At 40.6% G+C, this 18,184-nt stretch overlaps 1 protein-coding gene across 1 annotated transcript in view; it reads right to left on the bottom strand.

Moving 5' to 3' along the window:
* Positions 1-18,184, bottom strand: part of HERC5 (HECT and RLD domain containing E3 ubiquitin protein ligase 5) — a 59,534-nt gene that overhangs the window by 16,492 nt on the left and 24,858 nt on the right. Inside the window, exons 13-16 of the mRNA XM_021712041.1 lie at positions 16,164-16,318; positions 3,808-3,921; positions 2,816-2,926; positions 635-805 (exon numbers count right to left, since the gene is read on the bottom strand). Of these exons, the coding sequence (XP_021567716.1) occupies positions 635-805; positions 2,816-2,926; positions 3,808-3,921; positions 16,164-16,318 (551 nt within the window). The remainder of the gene's footprint in view (positions 1-634; positions 806-2,815; positions 2,927-3,807; positions 3,922-16,163; positions 16,319-18,184) is intronic.

Here is an 18,184-nt window from a genome sequence, read left to right as displayed (position 1 = left end):
CAGAAGGCTGAGGCGGAAGGATCGCTGGAGCCCAGCAGGTTGAGGCTGCGGTGGCCCGGAGCGGCCACTGCACTCCAGTCTGGGCGACAGAGGAAGACTCCAACTCAAAAAAAAAAAAAAAAAAAATCTAGCAATCCAAGTTACATAGTAATTAAACCTAAAATCATTTAAGAATCTTCCAAACATGACTAAACCTACAATGATACTCCAAAATAACTGTAGTCAATGAAGAGAAAGTTTTATTTTCCACAAAGCAATTTAGGTTACTACATGAAAGCAGAAGCAAACCCTCAATTCTCCTCTGTGCCAACTTCATGTCACTGAACCCTTAAAGGGTTGGGACTAGTCAGGCTGGACCAGGCCTCAGAAGGTACTGGACTGTTCAGGGTCAACTATCTATCTGAGTAGAACCAGGGGAGAACCATCATACTGCCTGCTGCTACTGAGCCCAAATGTACTCAGTGCCCACAGCTACCTCCTGAAATTCAAAGGTAACTCGAGAATTAAGGAAGCCCCAAAACAGAGAACCTCCAAGGTGAAGGGAGATAATTTCCCTTTGATGGGACCTTTTGTGACATTCTCTTAAGTTTTTCTTTTCTCAGTAGCAAAAGTATTAAGTGAGAATGTACTTTACCAGCAACTCCTTCCTCAGGTCTTCATTCTCAAATTTACTTAGCTGATTTAAAACATCCTCAATCAAGTGATTCCTTCTGACTGTCAGATCAAAGGTGGGCATCAAGGTTAATTCGGATTCGTTTTCTTCCACAATTTCTACCAACCTCCACTGAGCTCTAATATTTTCCTCCTAGGAAACAAAAATGTTTCATTTCATTGCCATTAACCTTCTCTTAAGTAGAAATTTATAAAGCAAAATTAACTGGTTCTATTTATGAATGCACATCACTTTGATTTAAAAAAAAAAGCCTCTGTTTACGCAGTACTGTAGATAAAACAGTTGGTATTCACTCTCAGCGAGCAGAGGAAACACCCGGCTGAGGTGGGGCCAACTTGAATGATGACATAAGTGGTCAACTGCAGGTTTATTAACCACTTTATCCTGCAAACACAACTATTAATGCTTAAGTGACCAAAGCCAGTTATCATTAAGTGGCTAAGAGACGTAACAGCCACTGAAACAGTACACTGAGACATAATACTCTCAATTCAGGAGAGAAGTTCAGACATTTAGAAAGGAAGCATGCTGGTCAGATGCAGTGGCTCAAGCCTGTAATCCCAGCACTTTAGGAGGCCGAAGCAGGAGGGCTGCTTGAGGCCAGAGTTCAAGACCAGCCTGGGCAACATTGCAAGACCTCATCTCTACCAAAGAAAAAAAAACTAACTCAAAAATCAATTTCCTGAGCATGGTGGCACACACCTATAGTCCCAGCTACTCACTCAGGAGGCTGAGGTGGAAAGATTGCCTGAGCCCAGGAGTTTGAGGCTGCAGTAAGTAAGCCATGAGTATGCCACTCTAGCCTGGGTGACAAAGTAAGACTCTGACAAACACACCCCCACCTCCCGGCCAAGAAAAGCAGACTGCAGGAAAAATATAGGTATGAGAGACTTCTTCCTCTTCAAAACCTAGTCAAGAGATTTTAAGGGAGAGTTGATCTAAAAAATTATTCTAAGAGAAATAGGGAGAGAGAAACAGAGGAAGAGACAGAATGTTCATTCTGAAACCAATGGCAATTTGAGGTCATTAAAGTCTGGGGCTCTTAGCAGAAGAAGCAATCAAAGATCAGCTCTATAAAATTATCACTGGAAGCTTGTTTAAAATCAGGAGAGAATAGATTATACAAGTTTAAGCAAAAGTTCTTATATCTTTTCTTCTTTCATTGCGCTTTGTTATATATATATATATCATTAATGGTCATACTCAGAACTCATCAATCAATTTCCTATTTTGTTTTATTATGATAAATTTTTGGTACTTTGTGTGTGGCACTGTTGTAAGTGCCTACCTTTATTAACAAATTTAATCCTTATAAAATGCATTGAGGCAGGGATTATCTGATATAGTTAGTCAGGCTTAGCTTTAATGCATATTAGAGCCTTGTTGGCCAAGGACAGAACGTGGGTACTGGCCTAGTTACTGGGTTTTTACTTGAAGATACAGACTGTTATATATATTTCCCTGGGCAATTTTTTCTATCTTTTTTTTGAGAAAGCAGGACTTATTGAGAGAACAGAGAAATTCCCACAGTGGGAGGGGACCTGAAGAGTTGCCCCAGGCATTTTCAATTGCTCAAGTTTACTACTATGGTGGTAAAATATTTTGGTAAATCTGTGGTAAAATATGCAACCATTCTGCTGGAGACACTGAACACAACCACCTCCACTGGTGACAGTCCTATGCATTGAAACGGAAAGTTTTTTTTAAACCTTTACCATGACACCTTCAGAGTACCAGCCATTTCAAGAATCTTCTGCCACCTCTATTCCTGGAACTGCTGTAACTTTTCATTAGATTGCACCTCTTTAAATGTTAGTGCTAGTCCTAATCAAGGTCAAGTCTGTTATGCTCTTTGAGTATTATTCAGACAAGTTGCCACTACCAACTGCAAGTAAAAACCCAGTAACTAGGCCAGTGCCCAAGTTCTGTCCTTGGCCAACAAGGCCCTAATATGCATTAAAGCCAAGCCTGACTAAATTATGACAGTCTGCCTTGCCTTCTTCATTAAAGTGAAGCTCCTTGAATGTCACACCATTGCTTTCACCAGTGGGTGGCTCCCTTACCACCCCCAAATACTGTGTGATTCAGAGGGTACTCATCATGTGATTTATGCTAATAAAGACAAAAAAAAAGCATACATACCTCTATTTTTAATAACGTGTCTGCACGTAGTAGTTTAATTTTTGACAGAATATTAAGGACAAATGGAAACTGACTGAACATGACATAATAGTCTATATCTTCTGAAGAGTCCTAAAAATGGAAATAAAATAGCTGATAAATTAAAGGACAGAGGACTCCTGTATCTTAGCTCACTGCCTACATCCCTGATTCTCTATACCTCCAGCTACAGCAATCCAAACTGCTGGTCTGTAGTACTAGCAGAAAATGAATCTATGAAAAGTACATAAGCTTAGAATTTTCAGTGACCATTTAACTTAACAATTAATTATGAACTCTGGACATTTCCCTCCCCCCAAAAATGCTATCATCTAAGTTTCTGCAATGTGAATTAGCTCAGATGCATTTGGTAAACAGGAATGATAGAACATGGACAACTGGTTAGCTTCTACATGATTTATGCCAAGCAATAGTGGAGTGTTAGAGGGAGCAGAATTATGACACCAGAGCAAGAAAGAACACATCAGGGCAGATGCTGCCCTGGCAAGAGGAGTCCCCTCCAACTGTATTTTCAGAAAATAAAAAGGAGTGCCTGCACCCAAGGTGCCCTCCCCAAAGCTGCAGTCCTCTCTTGCTGGCTCTTGGCTCCTGGGGAACCGCACTGCCTTCTATGGCCACCTGAGGACCCCAAAGCTCCACATCCACCTGCGTCTTGGTACCACTTGTCCTTCTCTAATTGGAGTGTGGACAGATTTCTACCCTCTCCTTTCTTTTTCCCATTCTCATGGCATCTCCAGGAACTGCTTTGCCTACTTGACCCAAGTCACCCTTCCGGTGTCCATCACTCTTCTGCTAGTTTCCTGAGGAGTCCTACTCTCCCCACAAGCACTGCTATTTCTGTTGTGCAATTTTGAAGAGTACAAGGTTTTTCAGAAACTAAAGAAGAAAGTTATAACAGAAATGTCTCTTATCTCACCGATTATCATTTCCCCCTTTAAACATGCCATACCTACCAAGACTATTTTCCAGAAGAACCTTCTATATGCTTCTTCATAAAAGTTGAGACAGCATGAGAGTTCATCAATTGTGAAAATCTTTTCAGACAGTATACATTGCGTCTGGTTTACCTTAAGTAAAATGTAACTTGTTAAGATCCAGGCAGTTGACATTCAGTATTGTTTACCTTAAACATAATGTTAGAACACTCACTTAATGAACAGAATAAAATTCTATCCAATTCCTCCACTACCAAAGTCCCGAATTTTCATGGAAATGAAGAATACTTAAGATTTAATAGTTGGGACTGATGATATATGATGACAAACTTCTAGTTACTTTTACTTCATAGAAAAATTTTAAAGAACTTTGAAGTAAAGGAAAAAACAAACAGAGCAGTATGATTTCAAACTCCTCTGGGGTCCAATTCTTTTTTTTTTTTTTTTTTGAGTTGGAGTCTCACTCTGTGCCCAGACTGGAGTGCAGTGGCTGCTTCCGGCCACCGCAGCCTCGACCTGCTGGGCTCCGGCAATCCTTCCGCCTCAGCCTTCCAATTAGCCAGAATTACGGGCGCATGCTATCACGCCCAGCTGATTTTTGGATTTATTGTAGAGATGAGGTCTCGCCAAGTTGCCCAGGCGGGTCTCGAACCCGCGGGCTCAGGCAATCCACTCACCTCAGCCTCCCAAAGGCGCGGGATTACAGGCTGAGCCACTGAGCCCAGCAGGGGGTTCAGTTCTTAAAGTCTTATTCTTCAGAACTTAACACTAGACCATTGATCGATGTTCACTCCGCCGAGGCATACGTGGAATGTCCCCCTACTGAACTATGAGGTAATTCTCCAACCCTCCACCCCATGATATGATCAGGGTTATTATGACACATACTGAGTGAAGATATTTAGTAATAATGACAGTAGAGGCTTTGGATTTGGTGACCACCAACATTTGATCTGGATGAGTACAGTCCTGGAAAAAATCACTAACTTTCAGGTCTTCTAAAAACCCATCTTGGCTGTATGTACTGAGATCATTCGTATAGAATATTCTTACTGACTCTTGCCCAGACCTCAAAGGATCCAGGCCTCCCTGGGATACCACTGAAGCATGGACATTTCTATGACTATTTCATGACTATTTCACCTGATAGTTACATCCTCTGAATTCTGCTAATCTTGGCCATGCACTGTCATTATTAGCCTTAAGGTCCCCATAGTCATGGAGAAAGTGGTTACTTCATTCTCATGGCTTCTTATGGCATCCCTTCTGAAGTAAGAAGTTTGACATATATCAAATATTCTTTTTATAAAATCAAAGTCTAACTCTGTCTCCCAGGCTGGAGTACAGTAGTACAATCATAGCTATGGCAGCCTTGACCTACTGGGCTCAGACAATCCTTCCACCTCTACCTTCCAATTAGCTGGGACTACAGGCATGCGCCACCATGCCTGGCTAATTTGTTTTGATTTACTGTAGACATGAGGTCTTGCCATGTTGCCCAGGCTGGCCTCAGGTGATCCTTCTGATACAGACTTTTCAGGTCAACCTGGGCTTCCAGAGTATCAGCTAAGTGGGGTCTGCTAGCTGAGCCCCAAAGAGCATCAGCTCCATGAGCTGGCAGGCCGAGCCCTAGGAGTGTTGGCTCTAATGGGCTGGCAAGCCAAGCCCTGAGAGTGTTGCTGATTTGGAGGGCTGGAAAGCCAGCCCCCTGAAGTGTCTCAGTGTCAGAGTCCAGCCTTCCGCCAGCAGCTCTCCCAGTTCAGCCGACTCCACTGGCTGGCAAGACAGCCTCTGTGCTTATAGCTCTTCAGCTCCTACAATCTTCTGCAGCTCTTCAGCTTGGGGTTCTTGTCTCAAGCCCACTAACGGACAAAAGTTGAGAAAGTAGGATTTACCGAGAGGGCACAAATGCTTCCAGAGCCAGAGGGGACCTCAGGGGCGTTGCCGATTTGGAGCTGAAACATGGTGCTCACATAGCCGTAAGGCTCAGCCAATTGGCTAGCACTAGCTGTGAGCTGATTGGTTGTTTTCCAATCTCGGCAGCAGGAAGTCTGTTACTTTGTTACCAGGGGACCCACCCTGTTGATAAACTGAGGTCTTTACCAGACAGCTTCTCCCAGTTTGTTACTTTGTTACCGGGGATAGCTCTATCTGTCTGCCAAGTTGTTTACTAGCTGTCCCCTCTCAGTTTGTTACTTTGAACTAACCCTGTCTGTCTGCCTAGTTGTTTTCTGCTCTGTCCTCTCACCCCCACCTTGGCCTCCCAAAGTGCTGGGATTATAGGTGTGAGCCACCATGCCTGGCAATATCAAATATTCTGATAGCATTACTATAGGGATCAAAGGACAAGGCAAGATTCCTTGAGAATTTTTTTTGTTGCTACCTCAGTATTCTCATGATTCTCTTTGTGAGTGGTAGAAGCTCATTAGAATAAACTTTCCCTGAGTTTTTAAATAAATTTCTCATTTCAAAACCCAAATTATTTTTCGATTAATCCTTCCCTTTTGAAATAAATCTTTAAGAATAGTTGAGAATGGCCATTGTTCTTCAATAGCATTGCAGACTTTTTTCTTTGGCAATATGATCCAGTGACCTGATCCGCTAAAAACAACTAGAAATAAAGAAAACACTATAACAATCATTTTTAAGGCATTACTGATTATCTAAGTAGCTATGGATAATCAGGTCAAGATTAGGCAACCTAATAAATAGAGAAACGGACATTATGAAGATTCACAATAGTAAAGATGTCAATTATCCCCAAAGTGAAATACAGATTCAATGCAACTCCAGCCAAATTTCAAATACAAGTTATGCATGCATGTGTAACTTGACAAGTCAATTTTAAAATTTATAAAGCAAATTTTTAATATAATTTATGTCAGAAAAAGTCAAAATATGCTTTAAAACCAAGTTTTGAGGTACTCATCTTACCAAATCTAAACAAGTAATGCAGAGTCACACAAAGTGACCCATGTACAGAAGAGAGTCCCAAAGTGAGTCCCCCACATGGAAACTGGTCTTATAATCGTTTGCATGGCCTATCAACAGGGAAAGAGCAGCATTTCAACAAGTGGTGGGAGCATAATTGTTTTTATATGAAAAATATTAACAATAAATCTAAAATGAATTTCCAATTGGAGTAAACATCTAATTGTGACACACAAAGCTAAAGTTAGTATCTGCTTTAGACTCTTACTGTGGCCCCCCTCCAGGCAAGCTCCTCCCCTCAGAGCAGGAGTCTGCAGGGCTCAGGGAACTGGGTTACTTACAGCCCACACATCCCTTTGAGAGGAGGCTGGAACTCAGGACCTGGAATGCCATGTTTCAAGAGCTGCAGACCAGCTTCTGGCACAACCCCTTTCCCTGCTTGGTCTCTAGAGAGTGGACTATGCTAAGGAATGTCTGTTGTGGGAGGTGAGATGGAACTCAGACATAAGGACTGCAATGTGACACCTAGTGGCTGTGGCATGGGAAAAAACCAAGGCTGGAAAAGAAGAGCAGAGGGCTCCATTTGAGCCACAACTTTTCAGTGCAGAACCCTAAGGAGCCTGAGATTTCTCAACTCAAACCTGGCCTCCCTGTCATTATGAAGGTGTATATGTCAAGGTGGGAAGACAAGAATGTATTGTATTTTATTTAACAGTTTGTTTGCTAAGTTTTTAACATTTTAAATATCATACATAGGACATATGGCCCTCCCTTTGTACTTTTTCTCTGGCCTTGGCTATCATCCTCTTCGAAGACTATCTAGGACAATTTTGGAAACCAAATCCAGCCCTTGCTATTTTTGTAAGGTCGCACTGGAACACAATTATGCCCATTCACGTTCGTATTATCCATGGTTGCTTCCATGCTACTTACTATTGTAGATCTGAATAGCTGGAAGTTGTGACATAAACCACATGCCTCACAAAGACTAAAATATTTACTGTCTAGTTCTTTCCGGGAAAAAAAAAACTGTCAACTCCTGATTTGGGATAATAATTTAAAAACTTGATAGGGGAAAAATTTAAAACAAGACACAAAGAGTAAAAATTATAAAGAAATGGACTGACAATTATCTACATTAAAATTAAGACCCACTCCTATTCAACACTGTATCTGAATTCAGCCCTAGCAAGAGCTATTTGGCAAGAGAAAGATATAAAAGGCATTCAAATCAACAAGGAGGAAGTCAAACTATCCCTGTTTACTGATGACATGATTGTAAACCTAGAAAAACCTAAAACCTCCAAGAGGGTTACAGAACTGATAAATGACTTCAGTGAAGTCTCAGGATACAAAATCAATGTACAAAAATCACTAGCTTTTCTATACACCAGTAATACTCAAACCAAGAACCAAATCAAGAGCCCAATCCCATTTATAGTAGACACAAAATAAAATAAAATGAAATACATAGGACTACATCTAACCAGGAAGGTGAAAGATCTCTACAAAGATAACTACAAAACACTGATGAAAGAAATCACATACAATGCAAACAAATGGAAGAACATCCCATGCTCATAGATCAGAAGAATCAATAACGTCAAATGACCATCCTGCCAAAGACAATCTATAGATTCAATGCAATCCCTATCCAAATACCAATTTCATTTTTCACAGAACTACAAAAAACAATTGTAAAGTTTATATGGAACCAAAAGAGAGTCCAAATAGGCAAAGACCCCAAAAGCATATGCAACAAAAACAAAAATAAACAAATAGGACTTAATTAAACTAAGAAGTTTTTATACAACAAGAGAAACAATTAACAGAGTAAATTGGCAACCTACAAGAATGGGAGAAGATATTTGCAAACTACACATCTGACAAAGGGTCAACATTCAGAATCTACAAAGAAATCAGCAAGAAAAAAAGCAAATAACCTCATTAAAAATTGGTCACATGAGGCTGGGCACGGTGCCTCAAGATGGCTGACTAAGGACATCACAGGTCAATTCAACTCAAAGAGAAGACTGAAGTTGCTGGTGAATACCCAAGTTTTGAGCAGAAAACGGAACCATGGTAGCACCCAAACGCTGAGGCCGGAGCATACAAAATGAAACAGCAAGACGGTTTCTGAAATTGAACATCAAAGCTAAGGTGCTCAGAGCCAGCTGGAAAGTAGGTGGGAGGCTTTCCTGCCCCCCTCATAACTCCAATAACCTGCTGACTCCTAAACAGCTGGGAGTCCCTCTGTCCCTGGGCCCCGAGGCTATGCTGTCAGGGGCAGTCAGATATTCCTGAAAGTGGAGCACCAGAGGATTGGGTGAGGAGCTATGCCATCGTGTTACTCCCTCCCCAAGGACTCGGCCAAGAAGGCTGGTGTCATACTGACTGCTCACCCGGGGGTACACTGCTCTGTTGGTGTGCCTGCTAAACAATGAACCACCAAAATACCCACAGATGTCCCCTACACCCTGCTGGGACTCTGGCAGGCACATGGGGTCAGTGGGCCCTGAGGGAATAATGGGTTCCCTGGAGACCTGGCCTTCAGCATGGCTACTCCTATGGGAGGGGAGAGCAAAGCCCGCCAAAGTACCCCTTGGGACAAAGGGAACACAGACTCAGCCCCTGTAGTCAAGGGAGACAGCACCGAAGCCCAGAAATATATGGGTTTTGAGTCTTCCAACCCATTTATTTATATTTTCTTTATCTCAGAAATGTTTTGTAGTTTACAGTATACAGGTCTTGTCATTCTTTTGTGAAATTTATTTGTAAATATTTTGGTTTTGGTAGTGTTGTGAAGTTTTTTTATTTCAAATAACCTGAAGGGTTAAATTATTTTAGGCTACATGGCTGCATTGTATGGTGGCAAAGAAGTCTGGGCTTTACTTTAAAAGTACCTACCACTCCCATATGTGCACATTCCTTCCCCCCCGCCCACCCTCCCTCTTCTGAGTCTCCAGTGTCTATTAGACCATTCTCTATGGCTTCACAGATCTTTATTTTAGCTCCCACTTGTAAGTGAGAACATGCAGTGTTTGGTTTTTCATCCCTGCATTATTTCACTTAGGATAATGTTCTCCCAATCCATCAAAGTTGCTGCAAAAGACGTTACTTTATTCTTTTCATTGGCTGAATAATATTTCATGGTGTATGTATATGTGTGTGTGTGTGTGTGTGTGTGTGTGTGTGTGTATCATGTTTTCATTAGCCACTGATCAGTTGATAGGCATTTAGATTGATTCCACATCTTTGCAATTATGAATTGTGCTGCGATGGACATGTGAGTACAGATGTCCATGCCAGAGGGAGATGCTTTCTGCACTGTTTCTGGCACCATCACCCACTCCCTGGTTGAGCATGCAAAGACCCTACTTACTGGCTCTTACTCTTAAGCGTCATCTACAGGAAGGCAGCCCAAACTATACCACCACACAAAAATTTATCATTTCACCAAGTGCTGGCTGAGAAAGACACTGCACACATCCCTCTGTAACCAAGGAACCTGCAGAGTCATGGAAGCACCCAGAAACAAAGCCTATCAATCATACACAATGTACACCAGAGTCACATCTATAGGGAAAAAGAAGAAAAAAATCAAAAAGCTCCATTCCAACAATATCAAATTGAAAAAAAGAAGCAAACTGAAAAAAAGAAAAAAATCAGCTCCCTCAGGTAAGAAGAAACCAGCATAAAAACTCTGGAAATGGGCTGGGCTTAATGGGATTCTAAACACAGTAATAAAAAATAATAGAACCTCACACAAAAGTACACATAAGCAAGTAAGGCACAGACACTATAAACCAATAACAAAACCAAGACTACAAAAAGCTACTACCTAGCAACACTAAGACAGGAACAAAATCTCATATATTTATAGTAACCTTGAGTGTCAGTGTCCCACTTATAATACATACAGTGGCAAATTGTATAAAAAAAAGCAAGACCTATTCTCCGGTCTCTTCAGGAGACCCATCTTACTTTTAATGACACCTACAGGCTCAAGGTAATGGAGGGAGAAAGAACTACCACACAAACAGAAAACAAAAAAAGCAGGGGTCACTATTCTTGTATCGAATGATGAGGACTCCAAACCAACAGTAAAACAGCACAATGAAGGGCATTACATATGATAGTTTAATCCAACAAGAAGTCTTAACTATCCTAAATATATGCATATACAACATTGGAGCATCCAGGTTGATAAAACAATTACTACCAGACCTAATAGAAGACTTAGAACACCACACAATGATACTGGGGGATTTCAATGCCCCACTAATTGCCTTAGACCAATCATCAGGGCAGAAAAATTATGAAATTATGGACTTAAATTCAACACTTGACCAACTAGACTTAAGACACGTCTACAGAATAATTCATCCAACAACCACAGAATATACATTTCCCTCACCTGCACATGATGCATATTCTAAGATCAACCAAATGCTTGGTCATAAAGCATATATGAAAAAAATCCCAAAGAAACAAAATCATACCAAGCACCTTCTCTGACTATAGTAAAATAAAAATAGAAGTGAATGCCAAGAAGAAATCCTCAAAGTCACATAAATACATGGAAATGAGAACAACTTGCTCCAGAATGATTTTTTGAGTAAAAAACAAAACCAAGAGAGAAATAAAAATTCTGTGATACAAATGAAAATAAAGACACAACATTGGGAGCCTGAGGCAGGAGGCTTGTTTTAGGTCAGGAGTTCAAGACCAACCTGGGCAACACAGCAAGATCCCATCTCTACAAAAAAATTTAAAAATCAGTCAAGAGTGGCGGCTTGTACCTGCAGCCCTAGCTACTTGGTAGGCTGAGACAGGAGGAATGCTTGAGCTCAGGAAGTTAAGGCTGCAGTGAGCCATAACTGCACAACTATACTCCAGCATGAGCGACAGAGCAAGACTGTGTGTGTGTGTGTGTGTGTGTGTGTGTGTCTCTCTCACACATACACACACAAATACACAACATACCAAAACATCTGGGAAGCCACAAAATCAGTGCTAAGAGGAAAGACTGTAACACTACACACCCATACTAAGAAGAAACAAAAATCTCAAACTAGAAAAAGAAGAAAGAAGACCAAAGCTTGTAGAAGAAAAGAAATAACCAAAAGTAGAGCAGAACCTGAACCCCCCAAAACATACAAAGCATCAACAAAATGAAAATCTGGCTCTTTGAAAGGATAAACTAGATTGATAGACCACTGGCCAGATTAACAACAAAAACAGAGAGAAAACTCGATTCAAATAAGTATAATTAAAAACAAAAAAGGGGCCAGGCGCAGTGGCTCACACCTGTGATCCCAGTACTTTGGGAGGTGGAAGCAAGAGGACTGCCTGAACAAAAAATAGCCTGGGCAACTTGGCAAGACCTCATCTCTACAGTAAATCAAAAATTAGCCATGCATGGTGGCATATATCTGTAGTTTCAGCTACTTGGAAAGCTGAGGCAGAAGGATTGCTTGAGTGCAGCAGGTCGAGGGTGTGGTTGCTGTAAGTGTGCCACTGTTCTCCAGCCTGGGCAACAGAGTGAGACTCTGACTCAAAAAAAAAAAGAAAAGAAAAAAGAAAGAAAAATTTTAAAAGGCAACATTATAACCAATCCCACAGAAATAAGAGACTCTCATAATTACAGTAGGCATTTATATGCATGCACATCAGAAAATCTAAAGGAAATGAATGAATTCCTGAAAACATACAACCTCCCAAGACTGAAACAGGAACAAACTGTTAGACCACCAATGAGTCACAAAATTTAGTCAGTGATTAAAAACCTACCAACCAAAAAAAGTCCTGGTCTGAATGGATTTGCAGCCACGTTCTACCAGACATACAAATAAGAGCTGGTATCAATCCTACTGTAACTATTCCAAAAAATTCAGGAGGAACTCCTCCCTAACTCATTATACAAAACCAGTATTATCCTGACACAAAAATCTGGCAAAGACATAATAAAAAAAGAAAACTATCAACTGATTTATCTCTGGATGCACACGGACACAGAAATTGTCAGTAAGATATTAGCAGACCGAGCCGGGCTTGGTGGCTCAGTCTGTAATCCCACGCCTTTGGGAAGCTAAGGTGAGTGGATTGCCTGAGCCCACGGGTTCAAGACCTTCCTGGGCAGCGAGACCTCATCTCTACAATAAATCAAAAAATCAGCTGGGCGTGGTAGCGCATGCCTGTAATTCCAGCTACTCGGAAGGCTGAGGCGGAATGATCACTGGAGCCCAGCAGGTTGAGGCTGCGGTGGCCAGGAGCGGCCACTGCACTCCAGTCTGGGCGACAGAGTGAGACTCCAACTCAAAAAAAAAAAAAAAAATACTAGCAGACCATATCCAGCAGCACATGACAAAGATCATTCACCACAATTGGGTGGGCTTTATTCCTGGAATGCAAGGTTGGGTCAACATATCTAAATCAATAAATGTGATCCATTACATAAACACAACTAAACGAAAACTACACAATAATCTCAATAAATGCAAAAAAGCATTTGATAAAATGTAAACTCCCGTTAAGATAAAAACCCTAAACCACCCAGGAATTGAAGGACATACCTCAAAATAATAAGAATCATCTATGACAAACCTAGGCAACATTATACTGAACGGGGAAAAGGTGGAAACATTCCTGTTAAAAATTGGAACAAGACAATGACGTCCATCCACTCTCACCACTCTTATTCAGCATAATACTGAAAGTCCTAGCCAGATAAATGAGGCAAGTGAAAAAAACAAAAGGTATTAAAATAGGAAAAGAGGAAGTCAGATCACCCCTCTTCACAGAATAGTATTCTATATTTGGAAAACCCTGAAGACACCAGCAAAAGACTCCTAGACCTGATAAGCAACTTCAGTAGAGTCTTAGCATATGTAACCAACATTCAAAAACCCAAAAACTACACACCAACAACATTCAAGGTGAAAACCAAATCAAGAACACAATCCCATTTACAACAGTCTCCTCCAATCTCTCTCTCTCTCTCTCTCTCTCACACACACACACACACCTGTGAATATATGTAACCAAAAGGTGAAATATCTCTACAACAAGAATTATAAAACACTGATGAAAGAAATCAAAGATGGCACAAAACCAGTGGAAAAACATCTCATGCTCATGGATTGGAAGAATCGGTGTCACTAAAATGCCCAAAGCAATTATAAATTCAATGTAATCCTCTCAAAATACCAGCATCATTTTTCACAGAACTAGAAAAAACAATTCTTAAAATCATATTGAAAGCAAAAAAAGAGTCCAAATAGTCAAAGCAAGCCTAAGCAAAAGAACAAAGCCAGAGGCATCACATTACCTGACTTTAAATTTTGCTATAAAGCTACAATAACCAAAACAGCATGGCAATGGTACAAAGATAGACACACAGACCAATGGAACAGAAGAGAAAACTCAGAAATAAAGTCATTCACCTAAAACTATGTAATCATCTACAACTACCTGATCATTGACAAAGTCGATAAAAAAATATTGGGGAAAGGACACCTTACTCAACAAATGATGCTGGGAAAACTGGCTAACCATATACAGAAGAATGAATCTGCACTCCTACCTCTCCATATATAAAAAGTAACTCCAGATGGATTAAAGAATTAAATATAAGACCTCACACTATAAAAATCTTAGAAGAAAACCTAGGTAACACTCATTTGGACATGGCCTAGGCAACAAATTTATGTCCAAGTACTCAAAAGCAAATGCAGCAGAAAAAAATTGACAAGTGGGACCTAATTAAGCTACAGAGCTTCTGCAGAGCAAAAGGCACTATCAGCAGAGTAAATAGACAACCTACAAAATGGAAGAAAATATTTGCAAACTATGCATCCAGTATAAGGCTAACATCCAGAATCTGTAAGTAACTTAAGCGAATGGAGAAGAAAAACCAACAACCCCATTAAAAAGTGGGCAAAGGAGCCGGGCTCGGTGGCTCAGCCTGTAATCCCGCGCCTTTGGGAGGCTGAGGTGAGTGGATTGCCTGAGCCTGCGGGTTCGAGACCCGCCTGGGCAGCGAGACCTCATCTCTACAATAAATCAAAAAATCAGCTGGGCGTGGTAGCGCATGCCTGTAATTCCGGCTACTCGGAAGGCTGAGGTGGAAGGATCGCAGGAGCCCAGCAGGCGAGGCTGCGGTGGCCGGAAGCGGCCACTGCACTCCAGTCTGGGTGACAGAGTGAGACTCCAACTCAAAAAAAAAAAAATAAGTGGGCAAAGGGATACTCAGTAATTTATCACAGAAACAAAGATCTGAGTATCATGTACTCACTCATAAGTGGACCCTGAACATTTATCATAAAACTATAAGAAAGGGATTGGCAGTAGTGGGACACTGCTGGGGTGGAGGGAGCACATAACATCAATAAGCATACCCACAATTTACCTGTATGATGACCATGTATGTACCTAACCCTCATTTGTACTCCACACTTTTAAAATAATTATTAAAAAGTGGACAAAGAAAATGAACAGACATTTCTCAAAAGAAGATGCACAAGTGGGCAATAAAAATGAAAAAGTGTTCAACATCACTTATCATCAGAGAAATGTAAATCAAAACCACAATGAGATACCATCTCATGCCAGTCAGAATGGTTATGATTAATAAGTCAAAAACAACTTAGGCTGTTGGTGAGGCTGTGGAGAAAAAGGACTGCTCATACACCAATGGTACGAATGGAAGCTAGTTCAGCCCCTGTGGAAAGCAGTTTGGAGTTTCTCAAAGACATAAAAACAGATTTACCATTCAATGCAGCAATGCCACCACACGGTATATACCCAAATGGACATAAATCATTTTACCAAAAAGACAGTTGCATACATATGCAATATTATTCACAACAGCAGAAACACAGAACAACCTAGGTACCCAATAATGGTGGAGTATATAAAGAAAAGTTGGTACATACACATTATGGAATACTGTGCAGCCATAAAAAATAATGAAATCATGTCCTTTGCAGTAACGTGGATGTAGCTGGAAGCCGTTATTCTAAGCAAATTAACGCAGAAACCAAAAACCAAATACTGCATGTTCTCATTTATAAGTGGGAACTAAACACTGGTTATATACAGACAGAAAGATGGGCACAACACACAGTAGGGACTCTTAAACTGGGAGTCCTTTAGGAGGACAAGGGTTGAAGAACTATCTATCAGGTACCATGTTCACTACTACCTGGATGAGACAAGTTTGATAGAAGCTGAAATCTCACCATCACATGGCACACCCATGTAACAAAATAGGAGGGGTTGAGTCCCCCTTGAATCTAATACCTTAAAAAAATGCAAAATAAAAAAAGAGAAATATAAACGTAATATATCTCATATGAGTCTGCTTAAGACTCAGGCCAGTTGAAAGCAAGGGAATTTTTATTACCAGATGAAAACATAGAGATTTCTAAATGAACTCTTACTCTGTATAGCTTCTTCAACATTTGTAGGAGAGCTTTCACATGACAATTATTCTCAGCAGTCTCAGTCCAATGATGCAGTTTAGAGATGATGGCTCTTTTAAACATTTGGACCAGTTTGCTGAAAACAGGTTCCTGCAGAGTTGCCCAATACTCCTCTGAGGAATACAAAGATGACACATTAAAAAAAAAAAGTTGTATTGCGTATACTTGAGGTTTGCAATATATTATGGGATATATGTAGACAATAAAATCATTATTACAGTAAAACATATTAACATTTCTTTTTTTTCTTAAAGAGACAGGGTCTAGCTCTGTCGCCCAGATGGAACGCAGTGGTATGATCATAGCTCACTGCAACCTCAAACTGCTGTGCTCAAGCAATCTTCCTGCTTCAGCCTCTAGGGTCACTGGGATTATAGGTCTAAGCCACCATGTCCAGCTAACCTTAGTTTTTTTGTTATAAGAGCTGCTAATATCTACTTATTTAACAAAAACCTTAATACAATATAATTGTATTAATTATAGTCCCCATGTCATTCATTAGATCTCAAGACTTGTTGATCTAATGTATCTATTTCTTCGTATCCTTTGACCTTCAGCTTCCCATTTCCTCTCCCCTCACTTCTTACCCCCCACCTGTCCCTGGTAACCACTATTTTATTCTCTACCTCTGTATATTTAACCTTTACAAAGAAGGTAAATATAATTATCATGTAATATCTCTTGAATTGCCAAGGTAGAAGGTGAGCAATATTTCCCAAAACATATAACAAAAAATTTCAGTATATGTCATAACTACAAAAGCACATTTTTAATAAACTTTTCAATGAATAAGCACAGTTTATTCACACTGAATAAACACACTGAAAGTTTAAATTTATTCACATGGAATAAACACACTGAAAATCTATAATTTAACATACTAAAAAACAGCCTTGACAGTTAATAAAACTGCAAGCTTGATGTGATTAATTTTTGTAGAAATACAGATAAAATTAATCACATTCTTTGTCCACATTAAATGTATTAGTTTAACAAGTTGATTTTTAATGTAGTAAAAATTAAATTGAGAATTTCTCATGAGCCAGATGTGGTGGTTCACGTCTATAATCCCAGCACTTTGGGAGGCGGAGGCGAGAGGATTGCCTCCAGGTTCAAGACCAGCCTGGGCAGCATGGCCAGACCTTGTCTCTATGACAAATCAAAAAACTAGCTGGATGTGGTGACACATGCCTGTAGATCTAGCTACTTGTTAGGCTAAAGCGGAAGGATCTCCTGAGCACTGCAGGTCAAGACTACAGTGGCTGTGAGTGTGCCACTGCACTCCAGCCCAGGTGACAGAGTGAGACTCCCACTCAAAAAAAAAAAAAAAAAAGAAGGAATTGCTTATGATTACACAATTCTTTCTTTGCTTCTAGCCTGAGTTTTTAACTCTTCAAAAAAATCTTTCAGGTTGGGCACAGTAGCTCAAGCCTATATTCCCAGCACTTTGGGAGACCAAGGTGAGAGGATTGCCTGGGCCCATGGGTTCAAGACCAGCCTAGGCAACTTGGTGAGACCTCAACTCTAAAATAAATCAAAAAATTAACTGAGCATGGTGGTGCATGCCTATAGTTTCAGTTACTTAGAAGGCTTAGGCAGAAGGATCACCTGAGTCCAGTAAGTTGAGGCTGTGGTGGCCGTGAGCATGCCACTGCACTTCAACCTAGGTGACAGAGTGAGACTCCAACTCAAAAAAAAAAAAAAAAAAAAAAATCTTTCAGCATTTTAAAAAACAAAAACCACTTTAAAGAAGCTTTTTCGGGCTCGGTGGCTCAGCCTGTAATCCCGCACCTTTGGGAGGCTGGGGTGAGTGGATTGCCTGAGCCCACGGGTTCGAGACCCACCTGGGCAACTCGACGAGACCTCATCTCTACAATAAATCAAAAATTAGCCGGGCGTGGTAGCGTGCGCCTGTAGTTCCAGCTACATGGAAGGCTGAGGCGGAAAGACCGCCAGAGCCCAGCAGGTTGAGGCTGCGG

Source organism: Carlito syrichta, unplaced genomic scaffold (assembly GCF_000164805.1).
Source record: "Carlito syrichta isolate Samal-C Ts95f unplaced genomic scaffold, Tarsius_syrichta-2.0.1 Scaffold303036, whole genome shotgun sequence".
Taxonomy (NCBI): domain Eukaryota; kingdom Metazoa; phylum Chordata; class Mammalia; order Primates; family Tarsiidae; genus Carlito; species Carlito syrichta.
This window is presented reverse-complemented; position numbering and strand designations above follow the sequence as displayed.